Source organism: Megalops cyprinoides, chromosome 25, assembly GCF_013368585.1.
Source record: "Megalops cyprinoides isolate fMegCyp1 chromosome 25, fMegCyp1.pri, whole genome shotgun sequence".
Lineage (NCBI taxonomy): Eukaryota > Metazoa > Chordata > Actinopteri > Elopiformes > Megalopidae > Megalops > Megalops cyprinoides.
In genome coordinates this window covers 15,642,584-15,660,050 of record NC_050607.1, presented here as the reverse complement: position 1 = coordinate 15,660,050, position 17,467 = coordinate 15,642,584, and the positions used below count along the sequence as shown (strand labels likewise).

At 46.8% G+C, this 17,467-nt stretch overlaps 1 protein-coding gene across 1 annotated transcript in view; it reads left to right on the top strand.

Moving 5' to 3' along the window:
- cped1 (cadherin-like and PC-esterase domain containing 1) overlaps positions 1–17,467 on the top strand; it is a 60,061-nt gene that overhangs the window by 14,344 nt on the left and 28,250 nt on the right. Inside the window, exons 4-15 of the mRNA XM_036519737.1 lie at positions 266–347; positions 1,611–1,683; positions 1,991–2,150; positions 4,252–4,382; positions 5,180–5,252; positions 6,341–6,505; positions 6,959–7,063; positions 7,308–7,438; positions 8,387–8,479; positions 8,928–9,016; positions 13,703–13,889; positions 14,124–14,292. Of these exons, the coding sequence (XP_036375630.1) occupies positions 266–347; positions 1,611–1,683; positions 1,991–2,150; positions 4,252–4,382; positions 5,180–5,252; positions 6,341–6,505; positions 6,959–7,063; positions 7,308–7,438; positions 8,387–8,479; positions 8,928–9,016; positions 13,703–13,889; positions 14,124–14,292 (1,458 nt within the window). The remainder of the gene's footprint in view (positions 1–265; positions 348–1,610; positions 1,684–1,990; positions 2,151–4,251; positions 4,383–5,179; positions 5,253–6,340; positions 6,506–6,958; positions 7,064–7,307; positions 7,439–8,386; positions 8,480–8,927; positions 9,017–13,702; positions 13,890–14,123; positions 14,293–17,467) is intronic.

The window sequence follows — 17,467 nt, the reverse complement described above, 5'->3', positions numbered from 1 at the left end:
TACTTTGCCCAACCCACCGTAAGAACTACACTTACTCTCTAATAATGGGTGGTATCCTGTTTTCCAAATCTGAAGGCTACTGTGTTTTATATGGTAGACTTCTTTTCCTCTCGAAAGATTTACAGCCACTGTTGAAATCCAAACACCACACCTACTCACATTATGCTTACATTATGCTTAGTCTGTTCATGAAGGTCTCACTGGTGCTGTCTCGTGAATGACCTTTGACCCCAGCTCCCTTAACGGGCTCTTTTCTCTCCCCAAGGTTAACACAATACCCGCAATGACACGCGCGTTCTCCGACGCGGACGGGCTCTGCAGGTTTCAGAGCGATGGCAGATTAGCAGGTAGGCTCTCGCATACAAACAGCCCGCGTCTATGACCGGGAGTAACGGTATCAGGTTCACCACCGAACCCTTAAATCACCCAACCCTCATGCGACTCCCCCAGTGTTCACTAGACAGTGGAATTAAAGGTCACGTTGCACATCTGATGCTGCTATTTAAGAGCATAACAGCATAATGAAAAGCTCTCTGAATGCAGTGCCTCCATAAGATCAGCCCTCAGATTAACATTCATAGTGGTAGATTCTGTTCTGTCTTTAATTATGGTGCTTAAATGGGGCCTGATTAGAATTCCTCACAGCGCTTTAATTTGGATAAATGTTATTTTCTTCTCATAATTCATATGAATTCAGCTCATTCCTACGGTGTAATGGAGAGAGGCTGTTTATGTGCTGTCAGTCAAATATGAATTGCCGTACTCCTTCCAGTCACAATGACTGCGCCCTTCTCAGCTAGTCAGCTGTAGCCTTCCTGTTTTTTTTGTTCTTTTAAAAAATAAAACATTTATTATTTTTGGGTCTGAAACAGTTCATAATCCAGAGCAATATTGACCTTGCTCCTGGCTGGCTTCCCACGTAAATGTTTGCTCTCATTTGGTCCTGAAGATCTGGGCCCGGTTCAGATGTTGTGTCCTCCTTAAACCATAACCCTTTTGAATTTAACTGTCAGGGTTAGCGGGCCAAGCCTTTGTTCAGGAAACGGCGGGCAGTTTGCCAAAGGCATGGTACATTCCTGATAGTAACAGTAGAGAGTGCCATTTCTCCATAATTTTATCTCTTTGGTGTTTTTACTGAGCTGTTAGTACATCTCTGGGTTGCTAGCGGCAGCTCGTTACAGGGAACGAGAGTAACGATGCGAGTGAGATTTCTCTGTTTATTTCTCTGGTAAAATCGTCAGGCGCGTTGAGGGCTTAGCGCAGGGTCCCGGCAGGGTCCCGAGCTCGTTAACGCCTTTCTGAGGAGCATGGGTGGCGCGATGTTCCCCCCGCGGCTGAGGCCAGGGGGGGAATTTCATTAGCATCGTCATGCCAGCCAAATTCTCGCAGCCTGCGGATATGATGACGCCGGCATTGTGGGATGTCAGCGTTTCCAAGCGCACTTACTCTGTGGTCTGAAGGGGAAGCGAGTGGCTCATGCAGATACGCTGGGCTTCTTTCAGGCATCAGTCCAGAACGATCCTCTTGATTCCTCCAAAGCCTGTGTGGTTTTCATTCTCCCAGAGTGCGGAACAGGGTCTGTTTATTGTTGTTGTTGTGCTTCGTTTCAGGACTTGCATTACCCATAATTCCCTCTGCCTGTGTCCAGCCAGGAGCAGCCCACAATCCAGCCAAAGACCAACAGTGAGTTGCCTGGGAAAAACTAATGAAAACAGTGAGGAGTGATATACAGCAGGTCTGAAAAAGCTATAAAAAGTAGGACTATTCAGCGATGTAAAGTGGGGTAGGGAATGATTAAGACGTAAAAGCATAAGTGCAGTGTGTTAAATCATCCAGGATATGGATGTCCACCAAGCAGAGGGATGATTTACAGAGAGCAGGTGTGGCCAGGTGTGAAGTGCCTCTCTCTCCGCTCTTCCTGACTTTGGGATGTTGACTGGGGTTGTGTTTCTGTCCTAACCCGAGGTGTGATGTTTGATGTACCCCGCAGGCCCCGACTGGACGCCCCCAACCGTCCTGCGGCGGGCCACGGGTTCACGGCCACGGTGAAGACGTACGTCCTCGTCACCTCGGTGACACCCCTCACGGCCTTCATCCACCCCACCGGGCTGGTCAAGACCGACTCCGCCCACGACAGCTATGTCACCAAGGTAACTGCTCTCGATGGTCCCTCTTTTAACGAGGGACTGTGGCCAGCTATTACCGAATTGCTGCACCACCCCACACCACCTGCCAAACAGCATCCCGGAATAGCCCTGCCCTTTCCCATAATGCCTGTCCTTTGAGACTGTATTCATAGACATTTGAGTCAGATGAGAATACAGATGTATGGTTTGAAGAGCTCACTTCACCTTTTATCTCCCCACCCCCTCCTCCACATTCCTTTGATTGTGTGGCTTTAAATCATAAAAGTATTAGCTGCTTTAAATTAATCTCCTCCATACACATACTGATGAAGTGATATCAATAATCCCCTTGCAAAATGGTAGCCGTTATTGTTGAGTATGTACTAAAGGAAGTGAATGTTCATTTTCTTATATTTGAAGTATCTGTTATCCTGGAAAAACATCGGTTTGGGTGTTTCCCGGTGAAAGTTTGCTGGAGTTTCAAGTTCTCTAGCAGAGCCCCTACAAAAATAGGACAAGTTAAATTAAGACAGGATGAGATCGATTTACCCCAGGATCCTGCAGGGTTCAGTTGTGTTGGGGGGTCATTACAGCCCTGTTAGACAGAAATATCTCTTACAAAAGCACGGGAGAAGAGAAAGCAAATAAACGGCTCGCCGGCATATTTCATCCTGGCGATAAAAGCGAGCTCTCGGCTCATCAAGCCGCCGTGTTCAGAGGGAAACGTCAAAGCCAGCTGTCTAAAGTGCTCCCTGTTTCTATCGCCTGCATTTGAACTCCAGCCTTTGGAAGCGGTCCTCTCCGCTGCGCTGAATATTGAATACGCAGTCAGAGTTCCTCCATGTGATTTTAATTTTTTATGGGAGGGGAGCTCAGCGTCTCTGGAATTGCGGCGTTCTTTAAACATGTGATATCGATTTTCAAAAGGGGTAAATAGCTTTGGGGGTGTTTAGGAGACAGACTGACTACATGAATATTTATCATACTTAAGACTGGAACAGATGTAGTGAAACCGTTTTGAAGACCGAGACATAATTCATGGTATTTGCTTTGTCACCGGGAGAGCGGTGACAGTGCACTTTCTGGGGTGCAGACATCTGTCACGTTGGCCTTGTTTTTCTGCAAAAGGACCCCTGGTGCTGTACTGTTTTGAAGTGAAACAGGCCTGATCTTGACCCCCAGAGCACCACAGTGGGAAAATAATGTTCTCAAGTGCCTTTGTTGGCACAGAACCCAACCCTTCCTCCCCCTAACAAACACATCATTCACACTGCCGCCCTCTGCTGGCAGGATTGTGAGGCTGCAACACCGCCAGTGAAATTGATAGTTTTGCCAAAGCACAGACCAACCACAGGAGCCGTTTAAGTAAATATGAGGTATTGACTTTTAGTTAGTGAGTACATTTATGTTTAATGGGCCTTTCATATGAGTATTTGAGGACTGCTTCTAACTGTTTAGAGCACCAGCTTACATGCTATTTGATGAACTGATTCATTTGGTAACAGTTTTATTCAGGCAGCTGTGAAAATTTCTGTTCAGATCACTTTTTCAAGTTTGTCCTTTGCTGTGCTTAGAAAAATGACTAGTGACTTTATAGTTTATCATAGTACCAATGACAGTAAAATCTATTTTTTCGCAGCTTCCCCATGTCTAACTAGCAAGCAACATAATCTGATCTGAAATGTCAGAGAATGTTTATTATAAGATCTTATACGGAGGGGTCTTTTCTATGGAAATACAGGAAAGCGCTATGTTAAGATTGTAATGTCGCAGTTTACATTGGCCCTCAGGTAGCTAACCAGGTAGTTTACTTGAACATGGCTGTGGCTACGTAGCAGTGAGACAGTGGATCAGTAATGAAACAAAGAGTTTAAAAATCAGTCTCGCAGTGTTCACAAGGATACAGTGAATATAGATTTGTTTAATGATGGCCTTCCCATAGATGGATGAACTGCATCCCCATGTCTCCATGTTTTTGTGTGGATATACAGGTTATAGACAGGCATTACTTGTGAGCACAGAGCCATACCTCATATGGAGCAGTAGATATAAAGGCATGAGTACGCTGCAAGTGGGCATGTCTTGGTGTGACCCACATGTCTCTATCTCCGTCTCTGTCTCCCAGCTCCAGTCTTTCTTCCGGAAGCTCCTGTCAGCCGACGCGTCCCCCCAGGCCCTGCGCAACATGAAGGAGGTCGTGGGCGGGGTCTTACTGGCCGCGGCGATGACTGCTGGAGCGTCCGAATCCGAAAGCAGGTCCCGTCTCCGTTGGAGCTCTGAGAACGTTCTGGATTCAGTTTTATAGTGCAGCCTGAGGAACCCATTTGTGCTAAGGGCTGTTCCTTTAAAGATGTTTGCACTAGGCTCATCTACCTGTAACACAGGGCAGACCACAACTTTGAGTTGTACAGCTTTTTTGTCTTTTGGAAAGGAGACTTATATTTAAGGAAGCTCTACTTCTCTTTTTTTTTTTTTTAGAAAAAAAATTGACAAATTTATTTGGTTGTTCAAATGTCAGTGCCTTGTGTCAGCGCATTGTGTGTCTAACACAGTTTAAAAAAAAATATTTATTTGGCAGGTGCTCATGCACCAAGCAACCTACAAGGACATTTCTGGCATATGGTGAATATTGTCCTCTTGGACCTGCAACAACAAGGGTGTAGTAACAAAACTGATGGGAACACACCAGGGATACAGCATCAAGCTAATAAGAAAAACCAAGATAAGCAAACAGCCAATCCTCTGCAAGAATATTCACGGTGCTGTCACTGACCACCGAGAGAATGCCTACCGAGAATCCAAAGCCTGTCCTAGAATATGCCTGAAAGAGCAACCGTAGACGTAAGGCAAGGACATCCGACACAGCTGCACAGCGTCACCTCAGTGTGGCAAGCACACAGCGGTGCCTACAGCTTACTAATGAAGTTATGATTTAACATTGTTTCAGCCTCCGCCCTAATGAGTCCCAGGCCACCCTAAGGCACAAATATCTGGCATTTCCGCGTTTTGTTGCCAGGACATGGCTTGAGCGCGGTGTCGGTTTTGCCTCCTAGGTGCGGACTCTGTTTCCAGTTGTTGACCCTGACTCTGCAGTTTAACTCCTCTCTCCGTCCTGAGATTGTCCAGGTAAGAACTGACGCGTTCCCGTTTTCATTTCCTAAATCTCGTTCCTGATTCGACTGTTTGAGACAGGAGTTTGAGTCCATGTGTTAGGCGGGCATAACATGGTCAGAATGTTTCATGTTATCTGCAGTTTGAAAGTTATGCTGGTTTCCACTGTGATTTTCAGTGCATGTCTTCCAAGACAAGAAGTTATGTGGGCCACTAGGTGGCAATAATGAACCATGAGCCAAACTAACTAGGTGAGCACGTGGATTCCAAAAGATTTTTTTTTTTAAAGGGTAGCCTTGTAAACATGGTAAAAGAGCCTTTTAAGGCATTTGAATCAGGGCATCTATTGGTTTTAAAGGGGGGTGCTGATTTCCTTCTGTGTTACAATACTCTTTCTTGAACTTCAATCCTGTTACTTAATTAAAAACATCTGCGCTATGCATATAGCCTATGCATGCACGTCAAGCAGGAGAGTCTCCAAGACACGCACACACAAACATCTGTACCTATGTCAGCAGCTCTATCAGTTGTGATTAAAAGCAGAGCTGGCAGACTGCTCTCACTGCTCTCAGACAAGGCCCCTCTATAAAGGCCTTTAACTAATTTGACCCAATTCTCTGCCCTCAGATTCCAAACATATTCTCCATTCGTTCCACTCTTATAACGCGTCCTTTTCTTAAATCTTCTTTCTCCTTGTTTGGGTTCTTGAGCCATTCTGTTGTGCTGTTACGGTTGTCATCAGTGTTTGACAAAATTCAAAGCACATCTATACTTATTCTGTAGCTGCCGACGCAGAACATTAGAGCCATACAGGATAGGTGTTTTCATTTAGGAAAATATGTGAGGGGAAAAAATCCCACTGTGATAATAACAACCCCTTTGGTTAATGAATACAAAAGGCAAAACACTTTGCACTTCAGAATTGACTGGGTTTTGATCTGACTTTGTTGATTTTTCATCTAAAAACATGTTTGGATTCTTGCCTTATAGAAATAATTGGCTTCAATGTGTGGTCAGTTCCACTAGGGGGCAGCATGTACTCAGTGGTGAGCTATGTACTGTTCCCTGTAAATCCCATCCCTCTCTCTGGCATTCTCTGTCAGGTGCAAGATGAATTACACTTTGAGGACCTGGAGGACCCAGGGTTTGAGGGCCAAATCGCGAAGGAGCTCATCCTGGAAGATGCTCTAAACTTCCTGCTGCCAGCTCGCTCTGACAATCACAACACGCCGAGCACTTCCTCCGAGCTGGGCGCTGTGATCACGCAGGTGAGGCTTGTTCGTGTGTCAGAAAGCATGACCAGGTCAGATTTGCGGGAGTCTGGGGTGACAGCATGGGGTTTTCAGGTTGCGGTCTCCACTGCAGTGGCACCTGGTCTATCTCCTGCATTGGGTAGCGCCTTCACGATGCTGTCCCCACGACAAAGGGCTGGTCTCCTCCACCATCTCACTGAAATGCTTGTTTTGAAAGTGCCTGTAAGTGTTGCTGATCTTGGGTCAGTTTTGTTGTTTGGTTTATAATAGTTAACTTTAGAGTTGTTGTTGGGGAGCCTGGTCCAGGATCAGCACTTACAGGCAACCTTTGCCTTGAGCACATGGCCACGACTGTCTTTTATTCACCTGTACTGGTCCAGGATGGGTTATCACACATTTTGGTGCCTTGTGCTCATTGTATATCAGCCTTCCTGACGTGATACAGTGTGTGGTCGATCTGTTTTCCAGTACAGTGGCTGCGTGCGGACAAACAGTGCCTGTCTTCTTCCAAATGAAGTGCTTCTGCTCCTCCAGTTTCTATGGCAGCTGAAAAAACCAGGACCATTTGAACTGGTAGTTATTTTTACATTATATTTGACATGTTTATATGGTGTCATTAAGTTTCTATGTAGACATTCATGTCCAAAAACCAGTTAACAAAAATCCTACTGCTCCTCTGTGCTGAATGATACAGTATCAGGCAGTCTGTGTTTTATACCCCTTTGTTTCTCAATTTAAAGTGACAGGTATGATGAATGGTGTCATGGAATGTGATGCTGGTGTAAACTGAGGCCTTGGAATCTCTCTGTGTTGGCAGCTCTACCCAGAATCCTCTCCGGCCCTCTCTCATCTACAGCGCTGCCTAGACCAGAGGTTCCACGGGGCAGAGGGATCTGGGAAAGGAGTCCTGCTGGCGACGCTTTTGGACTGGGTCCGCAACCAGACAGAGTAAGGACCTGTCCCGGCAGCATGGAGATCAGGGCCTCTTCTGAAAGATTTACGCACTCACAACACTGCATACACAGTCAAGCACGCACAGAGCAGGCACAATCGTTAAAGAGTGCATACACACACACACACACACACACACACACACACACACACTCTCTCTCTCACTCAATCACTCACACACACTCACTCACTCACTCACACGCTGCTCGTCTGCAGTGCGGGAGGCCTGGAGTTTCTCTGCGGTCCTGAGTGAGGCAGCAGAAGCTGTTGTACGGAGCGGGGAGAGAGGGCCTGCCTGCTTTTCATGTGCACCCCTCCAGGCAGCTTTAATTTAATTCTACATCCTCTCATCTGCTCGGCTCCTCAAACATTATTCCAGCCCTAATGAGCTCTGAAACTCTAAACAACCGCCAGTCATGAGACAGGACTGAAGGCCTAGGCCTGTGATCCTCCACCGGTCTGCAGTGGATGAATCCTGCTCTGCATATCAAAGATGACACTTATTTGGCTTCCCCCAGAACAAAGTTAATTATGAAAGAAAAGACCCCGTCTGTTTAAATTGAAATTGCTAATCCACATTGTTTGCCGGGGGGGGGGGGGGGGGGTGGGGGACTGGAGGATGTGCGGTTTTGTAGGGGAGGCCAGTTTGGGTTCCCAGGCAGTACAAATGTCCCATATTTCAGCCTCTGGCGCACCTGAGAGGATGTGTCGTGGTTCTGGCCCGGTCCGTTCGGCTCAGCTGAGACCGGGTGATTTACACCCTGTCTCCCAACCCCCTCTCGCGCCGCCTTCACCCCCTCAGCCCCCCCCCCCCCCCCCCCCCCCCCCCCCCCGCCCCCACGGGCCTGCTGGCTCTCGTCTGTTCAGATCAGTTTCGATCAGGCAGCGACAAACGGACGCCCCCCCCCCCCCCCCCAACCCAAAGTGTTGCTTTTCCACCCCCAGCGTTTGGGGCGCGCCTGCTGGAACCACTCCGCCGGCGTGTGGCTGCCACATCTGTCGGCAGGCACCGTTAAAGCGGGGGGCCCCCCTGGAACGGCATCACACGGCAACGCCGAGATCTTTATGCGATCTGGGGAGAGGAGAACAATAACACCGCCGATCATTATCGCGTCCGGGCGTCTTAACGGCCTGGAGGCGGACAAATTGGAAACGCCAGGCAGGCTGCGCTTTTCATACCGCTGTCTCCAGTCTCTGAGAGAGCCGTGTGTGTGTCTATATATGTCTGTGTGTGCGTGTGCGTGTGCGTGTGTGTGTGTGCGCGCGCACGCGTGCGTGCGTGTGTGTGTGTGTGTGTGTGTGTGTGTGTGTGTGTGTGTGTGTGTGTGTGTGTGCGTGTGTGTGTGTGGCGGCTTCAATGGCGTCTCAGTCCCACTTAGTTTTCATTGCATTTTTTTATGTTGTAGTTGTCATTCTCCTGAGTGTTTTGTCATTTTAAGCCTCATCCACTGCTGGGAGTGTTTGAGAAAACTGACCCTTAATTGAGTTATTTTTCCCGCCTTAGGATTGGTGACCCAGAGGGACAGGGAGGGAGGAGCTCCCCTGAGGTTTCCCAGAATTCCCTGACAGAGAAAGGTGAGGCAGCACTCAAGTGAGCTGATAATTGAGCTGTCAATCAACCAGTAAACATGGGTCTGACAATACTGACAATAGCGGAGCTGCTGTACAACATAGTGGACATATTTCAATCATTAATTCTTCATTATTACTCTGATCATAAATTCACTTGGCTCTCATATCCACAAAGCTCACAGAGGCCACAACTCGGGCTCAGTGTACCAAAATGAGTAGTGTTGACCAGTATACAATTGGAGTACTCCATCTGGGAGAGGAATATACTGTTTCCATTACACAAGCAACACATGTGAACCACCATGTCACATATTAAGAACCACATGTCAGCACCTTCTGTCTTGGAAGAGGATGCTCTGTTATGTCAGGGGTATCTTTGGAGAAAGCAGAATGTGTGCGTGGTTTTTTTTGCGGTATATTTCCTTTCCTTCAGAGAGAAGAGCGCTCATAATTAGGCATTCCGCCCACAGATTTCACTCCCCTCCTCAGATTGCAAACCCAGGCCAAACTGCAGTTATGGCAACCGTAAACCCTTCCTGCGTTGAGCGGTGGGACGCCTTTAACCGAAATCTGAGCTGGCCCGTCAGCCCGAGCAGCTGACAAGTTGGTGAAGTGTGACGCTCAAACCATGAGCCTCACAGTGATGTAAAATTTTAATTCATTTTTTTCCCCCAAAGCCAAACCGTCATCTTCCAGATTTGTCTTCCAGCGGATTCGGCCTTGGCCTGTGTCAGTGACAGCACTTTCCTTTAGTAGATTAGTGCCCACAGTCACGTGAGCTGGAGCTCCACTTGGCTACCCCACTATAGCACAATCATTATTACTTCAATTTAGTCTGAGGTGCAAGGCCAAGGTTATCCCCCCCAAAAAATACTAACATGTAATACTAATGTAAAGTATTCTAATCTAAAATATTAATGAAAGTAAGTTGAGCAATAATAACCGAGTAAGATTAAAATAGAAACAAAAGCAGCTTAAAGGAAAGCCATTCTAGACAAGTGTGTTGTAGCTGTCATTTAAAAACTGGAACTGCGTGGGGAGTCTCTAATAAAATGAGTGAGTGGATTCCGACAGCATAAAAATTAAAAGCGGCCTGTGCCTTGTTCTTAAAACAGCTGTCTGGAACACATAAGATGGGACCATGCAAAACAATTTTCTCTGACTCTTGGGACCAACTAAAAGTTTTTTTTTTAATGACAGGCCGCTTTGTGACATCCAGATATTTTGTTTTACTGGCATTTAATTAAGGCTGCAATTAAAGAGCATCTCCCAGGATTAACAGTTAGATACAGTTGAGTATAATCCGCCTAACTTTGGAAGGACACACCATTACTACGAATGACATAACTAAGTAGGACCATGTACACTGAGAAAGGGCCAAGACTTGAGTTTTGCAGAACCCCACAAGTAGTGCTAGCTTTTCATGACGGAGGACCTCCTTAATGAAAAACAATAGCCAGTAACCAGTAAACTGAGAGAACTGATCTGGATTTAAGACTGTCAACAGCAAAGAATGCTTGAATTATTTTTGTTTTTCTCAATTTGAGAACAATAGTTTCATTTCACCGCCATCATTGATTTATTGTAACTAATAAGAGTCAATTTGAAGATCTCGCCATTACTGATTTATTGTAACTAATTGTGGTAAACTTGGAAGATCTCATAGTGTACTTGCAGCTTTGGCAGTTCATCATTTCCCTCTGCTTTCCTGCAGCAACATTTAAATTCACAGGTTGTTTCATTTATCCATGGTGTTCTACGCTTGACGGGAACCATTTTAGTTCTAACTTGAACAACAGCATCCAGAGCTGTCTTAACATGGATGAAGAAACCATCCACTCGCTCATCTTTTGATAACCAATTAGGAGAGCTTACAAAAGATTCAGGCCTAGTTATTTAATCTAAAAACTTGGCTGCCAGCCCTTCTTAACTGTTCCGGTCATGGTCTTATTTGTTACAGGTGCAATCACATCAAGAAAGATTCCAAAATGATCTGATTTTTGAGTCTTTTATAGCAGCCACCCAAACATCTAGCCAGTCAAAAGAATTTTTCAGCCCCAGGAAGCCCCTATTGCTTTAGAATCTGATACATTATCAATATGCAAGCTAAAGTCACCATAATCAGTATTCTGTCAGATTTCGGTGCTATCCTAGCCATTGATTCAGAGCATTCTGGCATAAATGATTGCTCAGGTTTGAGGGGGCAATAGGCTAAGCCACACAACATTGGAAATTGTTCAAAACAGAGCCAAAGTCAGTACCTCAAAAGATGAAAATTTGTCTAAAAAAAGAGTTGCACTGAATTGTATTTCTATACAACACCCCTCAACCCCTATCAAGCACTGACCATTTGTTGTAGGCTTATGAAACTTTAGTCAGAGGGACAAGCCTCTATTTAAACATCTAGGCAATGTGATAAAATAGTCATTCATGATAAAAGACTCGTTTGAAAATTCAGTTGACATTGAAAAGACTACAGCTAAACAGAAAATGGTTTCAGAGGAACATTAAACAAATTTTTAACATCTACTCCTAGATACCTACCTACCTCCTACACCTGAGATGCTTTATACCTTATTGAGTATATTCTAATATCAGTTTGCAAAGCTGCATCACCTTTAAGGTATGTAGTTAAAAAGAGACTAAAATCTGAAATAAATTCTGAAATCTCATTTCCTACCTGGGAGCTCAGTCAGGCTGTGACGGTTCTCTGCTCTTCTTGACCGCTTGAATGCGCCTCTGCAGTTCGGATGCAAGCCATCTCGTTTGTAACAGCCAGGTCGCCCCAAAGAAGGAGTCGAAACCGTCGATAGATAAAGCAATGCCTTTTGATTCGCGCCAGCCCTTCTGCCAGCTATTAAGAGACAAAACATGAGTGAAGCGCTCCTTGCCCCTCCTGTGTGTGGGCAGAGGGCCAGATAAAATAACTCCCACCTGGGATTGATGCAGTCTGTCTGAGAGTGCGTCTGCCTACCTCTGGCTGTTTGCAGTCGTCAGCGACGGTGGCTCATTCCTTTAAAACACGGACTTCTACCCCCGCGGCTGTTAGCATGGGCTCTGGATGAAGCAATATCACAATACCCACAACCTGTACAGGCCAGCACCAGTCCTGCTGCACCGGTCCTGCTGCACCGGTCCTGCCGCACCAGTCCTGCTGAACTGATGCAAGTTAGCGTGGCATGACCGAAAGCACAGGGAAAAACAACCAGAACCTGAAAGGGACCCAGCCTGGATCCAGCCCTACAGTGGAAAAGGGGTGTTCAGCAGGGCTAGCCCTCAAAAGCCATGTTTGCTGCTGCTTGTAGTACAATCTGAAGACCAGTAAGTGGCGCTATTCCCTGTGGCCCTAGTGTAAACCAATGCCTCAAAACTATGTGGGGCCACACATTAATGCTCTGTATGTCTTATATGGGAACCCCACACAGTTGTTACAGAGCATTTTGAGATCCTCCGATGGAAGGTGGAAGTGACTGTACAGAAACTATGACCATGACGTCATATAGAATTAGAGGTGAAATCACTGTATAACTGTAAGGGTAGCAGTGTTACACCATGCTAATCGTTGTACAGTCGTTATTATTATTAATATTATTATTACCATCATTAGTAGTAGTAGCAGCAGTATACTTTTTCTACTATTATAGATCCCTTCTAACAAGCCTAGTGAAGGAATCTGTGAGTGTGGTGTTAATATGGCAGGTTTCAGGAACACCCAGTTCCTATTAAACCTTTTATAGATTTAATCAACTCTAATTCAAAGTCAATCTCCCTTAATTAGTTTGAGCGTTGGTGTAGGGGGTGTTGGTCTCCTTTCATCTTCAGTGTGGGTTTTTGGTAGGCCTGTCCCGCGCCACCGGTCTTTCCTATCTGTAAACGAACAGATGCCCCCTCCCAGCGCCTGTTGTTTTCGACATCTGCCCCACCCTCCCGAGGTCGCCCCGCGGCATCTGCAGCGTCGCCCCTGTGCCTTTGATCCCCCGAGGCTACCGAAGGGCGTGAAACGGGTTCCCTCGTAAAAGCGGGAAACGGGTTTTAAATGTGCGCGACAGCCCTGTCTCGTTTCTGGAAAACCGCACATTTGTACGTGGGCCCCTCGTTTCACAGACCCCAAGCGGAACGCTCACCCTTCGCCCCTGGATAAACGGTTCACATGTTGCGCTATTGTGAGTCAATGCATTCTTCTTGTGTGGGCCTCCCCCACATCTCTCATGTACAGGGAGAAAAGTACATATGCATATATTATACATAATTACCTTTCCTTTATCTGCCTAATTATGTACAAGGGGACAAACACATGTGCCATGTAGCTTAACTATTTGTGTTCTCTCTGTTACTGAACACAGAGATGTGTACATACAAAACAGACTTACTAATATTGTGTCCCAAACTCTCAACCAGTTCCCCAATTTACAGCAGTATAAACTACAGACATTTCTGCTGACAGAGATGTGTGTAACATCATTTCCTGTCTTCTACACCCTGATCTGATGTAATGATAACCATTAGCATACTCCTCTTTATCTCTTAGCAGCTTGTTATACAGTGTCACGTGTAATAGCTGTTTATAAAATGTAATAACTGTCAACAATGTTATTTCCCCGCTTATAAAGCTGGAGAACTGTTGGTATGTGTTGAACTGTATATTGCAATACGGTAGTCTTCACCCTCCATTCCTCTTCCTCCTTTCAGAGAGGTGCTCAGATCCCCACCTCAGGCAGGTGTACACAGACCCTCCGCTGGTGCTGACCCCGCCCTTCAGCCCCTGGGTCAAAGAGTACCGGGCCGAGGTTCCGTTCGACGTTGTGACGGTCAGAATCCGGGCGGAGCCTGTCGGCCGACACTGCCAGGTGCATCTGGACGAGCGCAGGGGACCCAGGTAAACCACCCAAGGCCCCACCCCTTCTGAAAATACCCTACAGGCAAGCCCTCAATCACTGCTCTCTGCCGACTCAGTGTCTGATCAGTCTCTGAACAAATAGCCAATGAGGATGCAGTTTAAGTCCTGGCCTATAGCTTCATGCTCTACCCTGGGCCTCTGCATCTTTTTCCTCACCCAGTGTCTGTGCGTGTTTGCGTTGTGTCTTGTGACGGCCCAACTCCTCTCCCACAGAACCGCGAACTACCCCGTCGGCCTCGGCAACAGCAGAATCAGCGTCCTGGTGATGGACGAGTCGGAGCCGGAGCCCGTCGTCATGACAATCTACACCCTCAACATCTTCCGGGAGAGCCGGCCCAGCCTGCCCATGTTCGACGAGTACGTCATGTGCGGGTTCGTGCAGGTGTGTAGACCCTGTGCTTCGTGTCCCCTCCAAGGCACCGGAAGGGTCCCGTCTCAAAGAGCAGGGCAGGAACGCTCCATTCATGGTGCATCAGCCAGTTTGCCTTTCTGAATGCCAACAGGGTGAAACACATAATTAGGTTGTCATGCTTAACAGTTAGGAATTAAGTTTTAAATATAGCAAATGTTTTATGAGCAGCTGGGTCTTAAATCTTATTTTGGGGAACTTCTCTGATATTCAGTTCATCTTCATTAAGGGTATTAAAGGAAGGCGTCATCCTCTCAACCAAGAGGAGCATATCTCCTGATTCCGTTAAATGTGTCCTCTGGTAGTTTGTTGTGTGTTTTATTTTCTTTTCATTGTATTTTCACGTTGGTGACATCCCACAAAAAGAATGCTCTCAATCATTTTAGAGAAAAATGTTTTGAAATGAATAATGATACCACTAAGCAACCTAATCTGCCCGGTATGGAATCATTATGTCATGCGTTTCATTATCATTATACATAAACAGAAACAGCAAATAAGTCTAGTTTTTTTTTTTTTTTTTTCTTCACAAGAGCACAATTCCTCAATTTACAACAGTGGCATGTTTGCAATTAGAGGAAAGATCTTTATTGGCCTTTGATTTTTACTGATAGTGTAGCATGACTGAAGTTCTAATTGGGCTGCAGTGTAACTGCCTGGGGCGTTGCGTGTGGTTAGCGGTTATCCTGTCTTGGTGGTGGTCTGATAGGCAGGGGAGGGGAGGAGGGGAACCAGTGGAAAGAGAACATTACCCATAAATCCCTCTGTCAAGGCAACATAATAAATTCTCATACCTAAGACTTCTGTGGGGAACTCTCAGAGTTGTTCTCAGAGTTTCCCTAAAGGGTACTTGGAAGGCAATGTGTATACGCTAAATTAAGTAAAATTAATTTGTTATAATTTAGGGCTGTTTTTCAGCTTGATGGTTAGTTACTGTGTTGAAGGTTGTTTTGGACCTGTATTCTTTCTGTTCTTGTTGCTCCTGTTAAATGCATTTATGAATCATGTTGCTTTGAAAAGGAGAGCCTGCCAGACAAACAAGTATATATAAATAGAGTAGAATGGAATAGAATAGGAATCTTGAGCAAATTCTCTAGTAATAAATATAACAGACTGAAATCATCTGTGTTCTGGAGTTTTGATCTGGCCGCCGTCCTCATAGGAATGTCCCTCAGGATAGGCTAATTTACTACAGTAATAAATTGGGCGAATCCTATAGTCCCAGAGTGTCAGTGTGACGGGATACCTGTGGATGTGGGAGAAAGTTTACACCAGCCCCATTCCGCTGGGCCGGGGCGAGGTTTGAGGCGGCGCGGGGGGGGGGGGGGGGGGGAGCGGGGAGGGGGAGGTGGAGGGGGACGGCGGGGGGCTGAGGTAAGCGTGCGCCTGCTGGTGTGCAGTTTGGCTCTGTCAGAGTGCCCCCACAGAGCTGATTCTTCGTGCTTCATCCCTGGCTGTTATTTGAGCACTGCGGTCTGTTGTCCAACAAGAGCAGTCAGATGATTCAGTGGTCACATGTATATTTTTCAGATTTTCCTTTTTATTTAAAAGCATTTCTTTGGGCACCCGTTTATTGGATGTTGGCTGCTGGACATACAGTTTGTCTTTGTGAAAGTAAGTTTCTGTTTCAAATGCTGATGTTTGTACACATGTTTTTGTCCCCAAGCCACTGTTGACTCACAGTCATGGATTCTGGGGTTCTCTGAATCATATTTAAGGATTTCATGTCCTTGAAATTCTCCCTTTGGCGCATTTACTTACAACATCTTTTGTTTTAGGAAAATTTCCTTGTTTTGATCAAAGAAAGATGTGTAAACTACCTACTCTGGCAGCATAAGCCACCCCATCCATATTTATCTGTGGGGGGGGGTATTTAAAGCCCAGCCACTACCCACAATGCCACAAGCTCCTGGGGCAGGAACAACAGCGGGGCCCCTGTGTGGAAACCCCCAGAGAATGTATGCCACGCATATGCTGTGTGCAGCTGTGTGTCCCATGAAAGCAGTGACTGCGCAGTCAGATGTCCTAAGTTACTAATACACCTCCAGGCCAGCTTGCAGTGCTCTCTCTGCTGGGGCTGCCCAGTGATCGTGTGCCCTGTGGCCATGCTGGCATGGCTGGTGGTGTGAGACTATGGGTGTTACTGAGAGTTGTTCGCCCGCCCGTGGGCCATTCTTTTCAACAGGGGATCATTCACACCTGCTGTGTTCCTTTCTGAGAGACCGCATTTCGGCTTGGCTGGGGGGGGGGGGGGGGTGGCAGGGGCAGTCCTCCAGCTTCAAAGAGGACACCTGTTCCGGCATAAGCAGGAGGAATGGGGTGAGGCCTTGGTCCGACGCTCCGCAGGCGCCTCTCCCTCCGACCGCAGCCGCCTCCCCAAGGGCGCGGCGGGTGACCTCTGCCGCGGGGGCAAGGTCGCAGGTGGCGGGGCTGGCAGCAGTCGCCATGGGAACGGGGAGGGGGCGTAATCCAAAGGAACGCCTCCTCTTTCATCCTTAAGCCTCATTGTGATGTTCGGGTTTCAGTGCAAGCCGATACCGCAGATCAGAGGGGTTCAGACGGGGATGGGGGCGGTTGTTTGGGGGTGGGGTGGGGGGTGCACCTGATGGATGGATATGTTGTGCCTGAATCTGACTCTAAATTCGTTCGAGTCTTGCTGGACAGATGGACACTGTGGGAAATACAATGGACACAGGTTGTGTCCCTCTCTGCTGTCCTCTGTGTCTCCAGCCAGCCGGGTACGGTGGTCAGTGTCCAATGCATGGACCACCGCTGGCTTGCATGTGGTGTCTGCATGTAATACAGGGAAACAGCTGTGTTGGGGGTTTGAGACACAGGCTGTTCATATGGGCAATCCATTTACCGAATAATGAATGAGATGTTTGGTTTGATTCCAAAAATGAAGTAGAAGAGGAATGTTATATTATGGTAGGTGCTTCTGGATGCAACAGCAGTGTTGGATCCAAAGGGCAATTTGTTCATGACTCAGTTTCTGAGTATGACAGTAGTGTTTGCCCTAAGCTCAGACTAGTGTTATCTACTTCTCTCTGGATGTGACAGGATCCCTCTGTCCCAGGGGAGGCTGTGTTCAGATGGAGCATCAGAGCCTGGAGATCAGTCCCTTTGTGGCAAAGTGATTGTCTCTCCT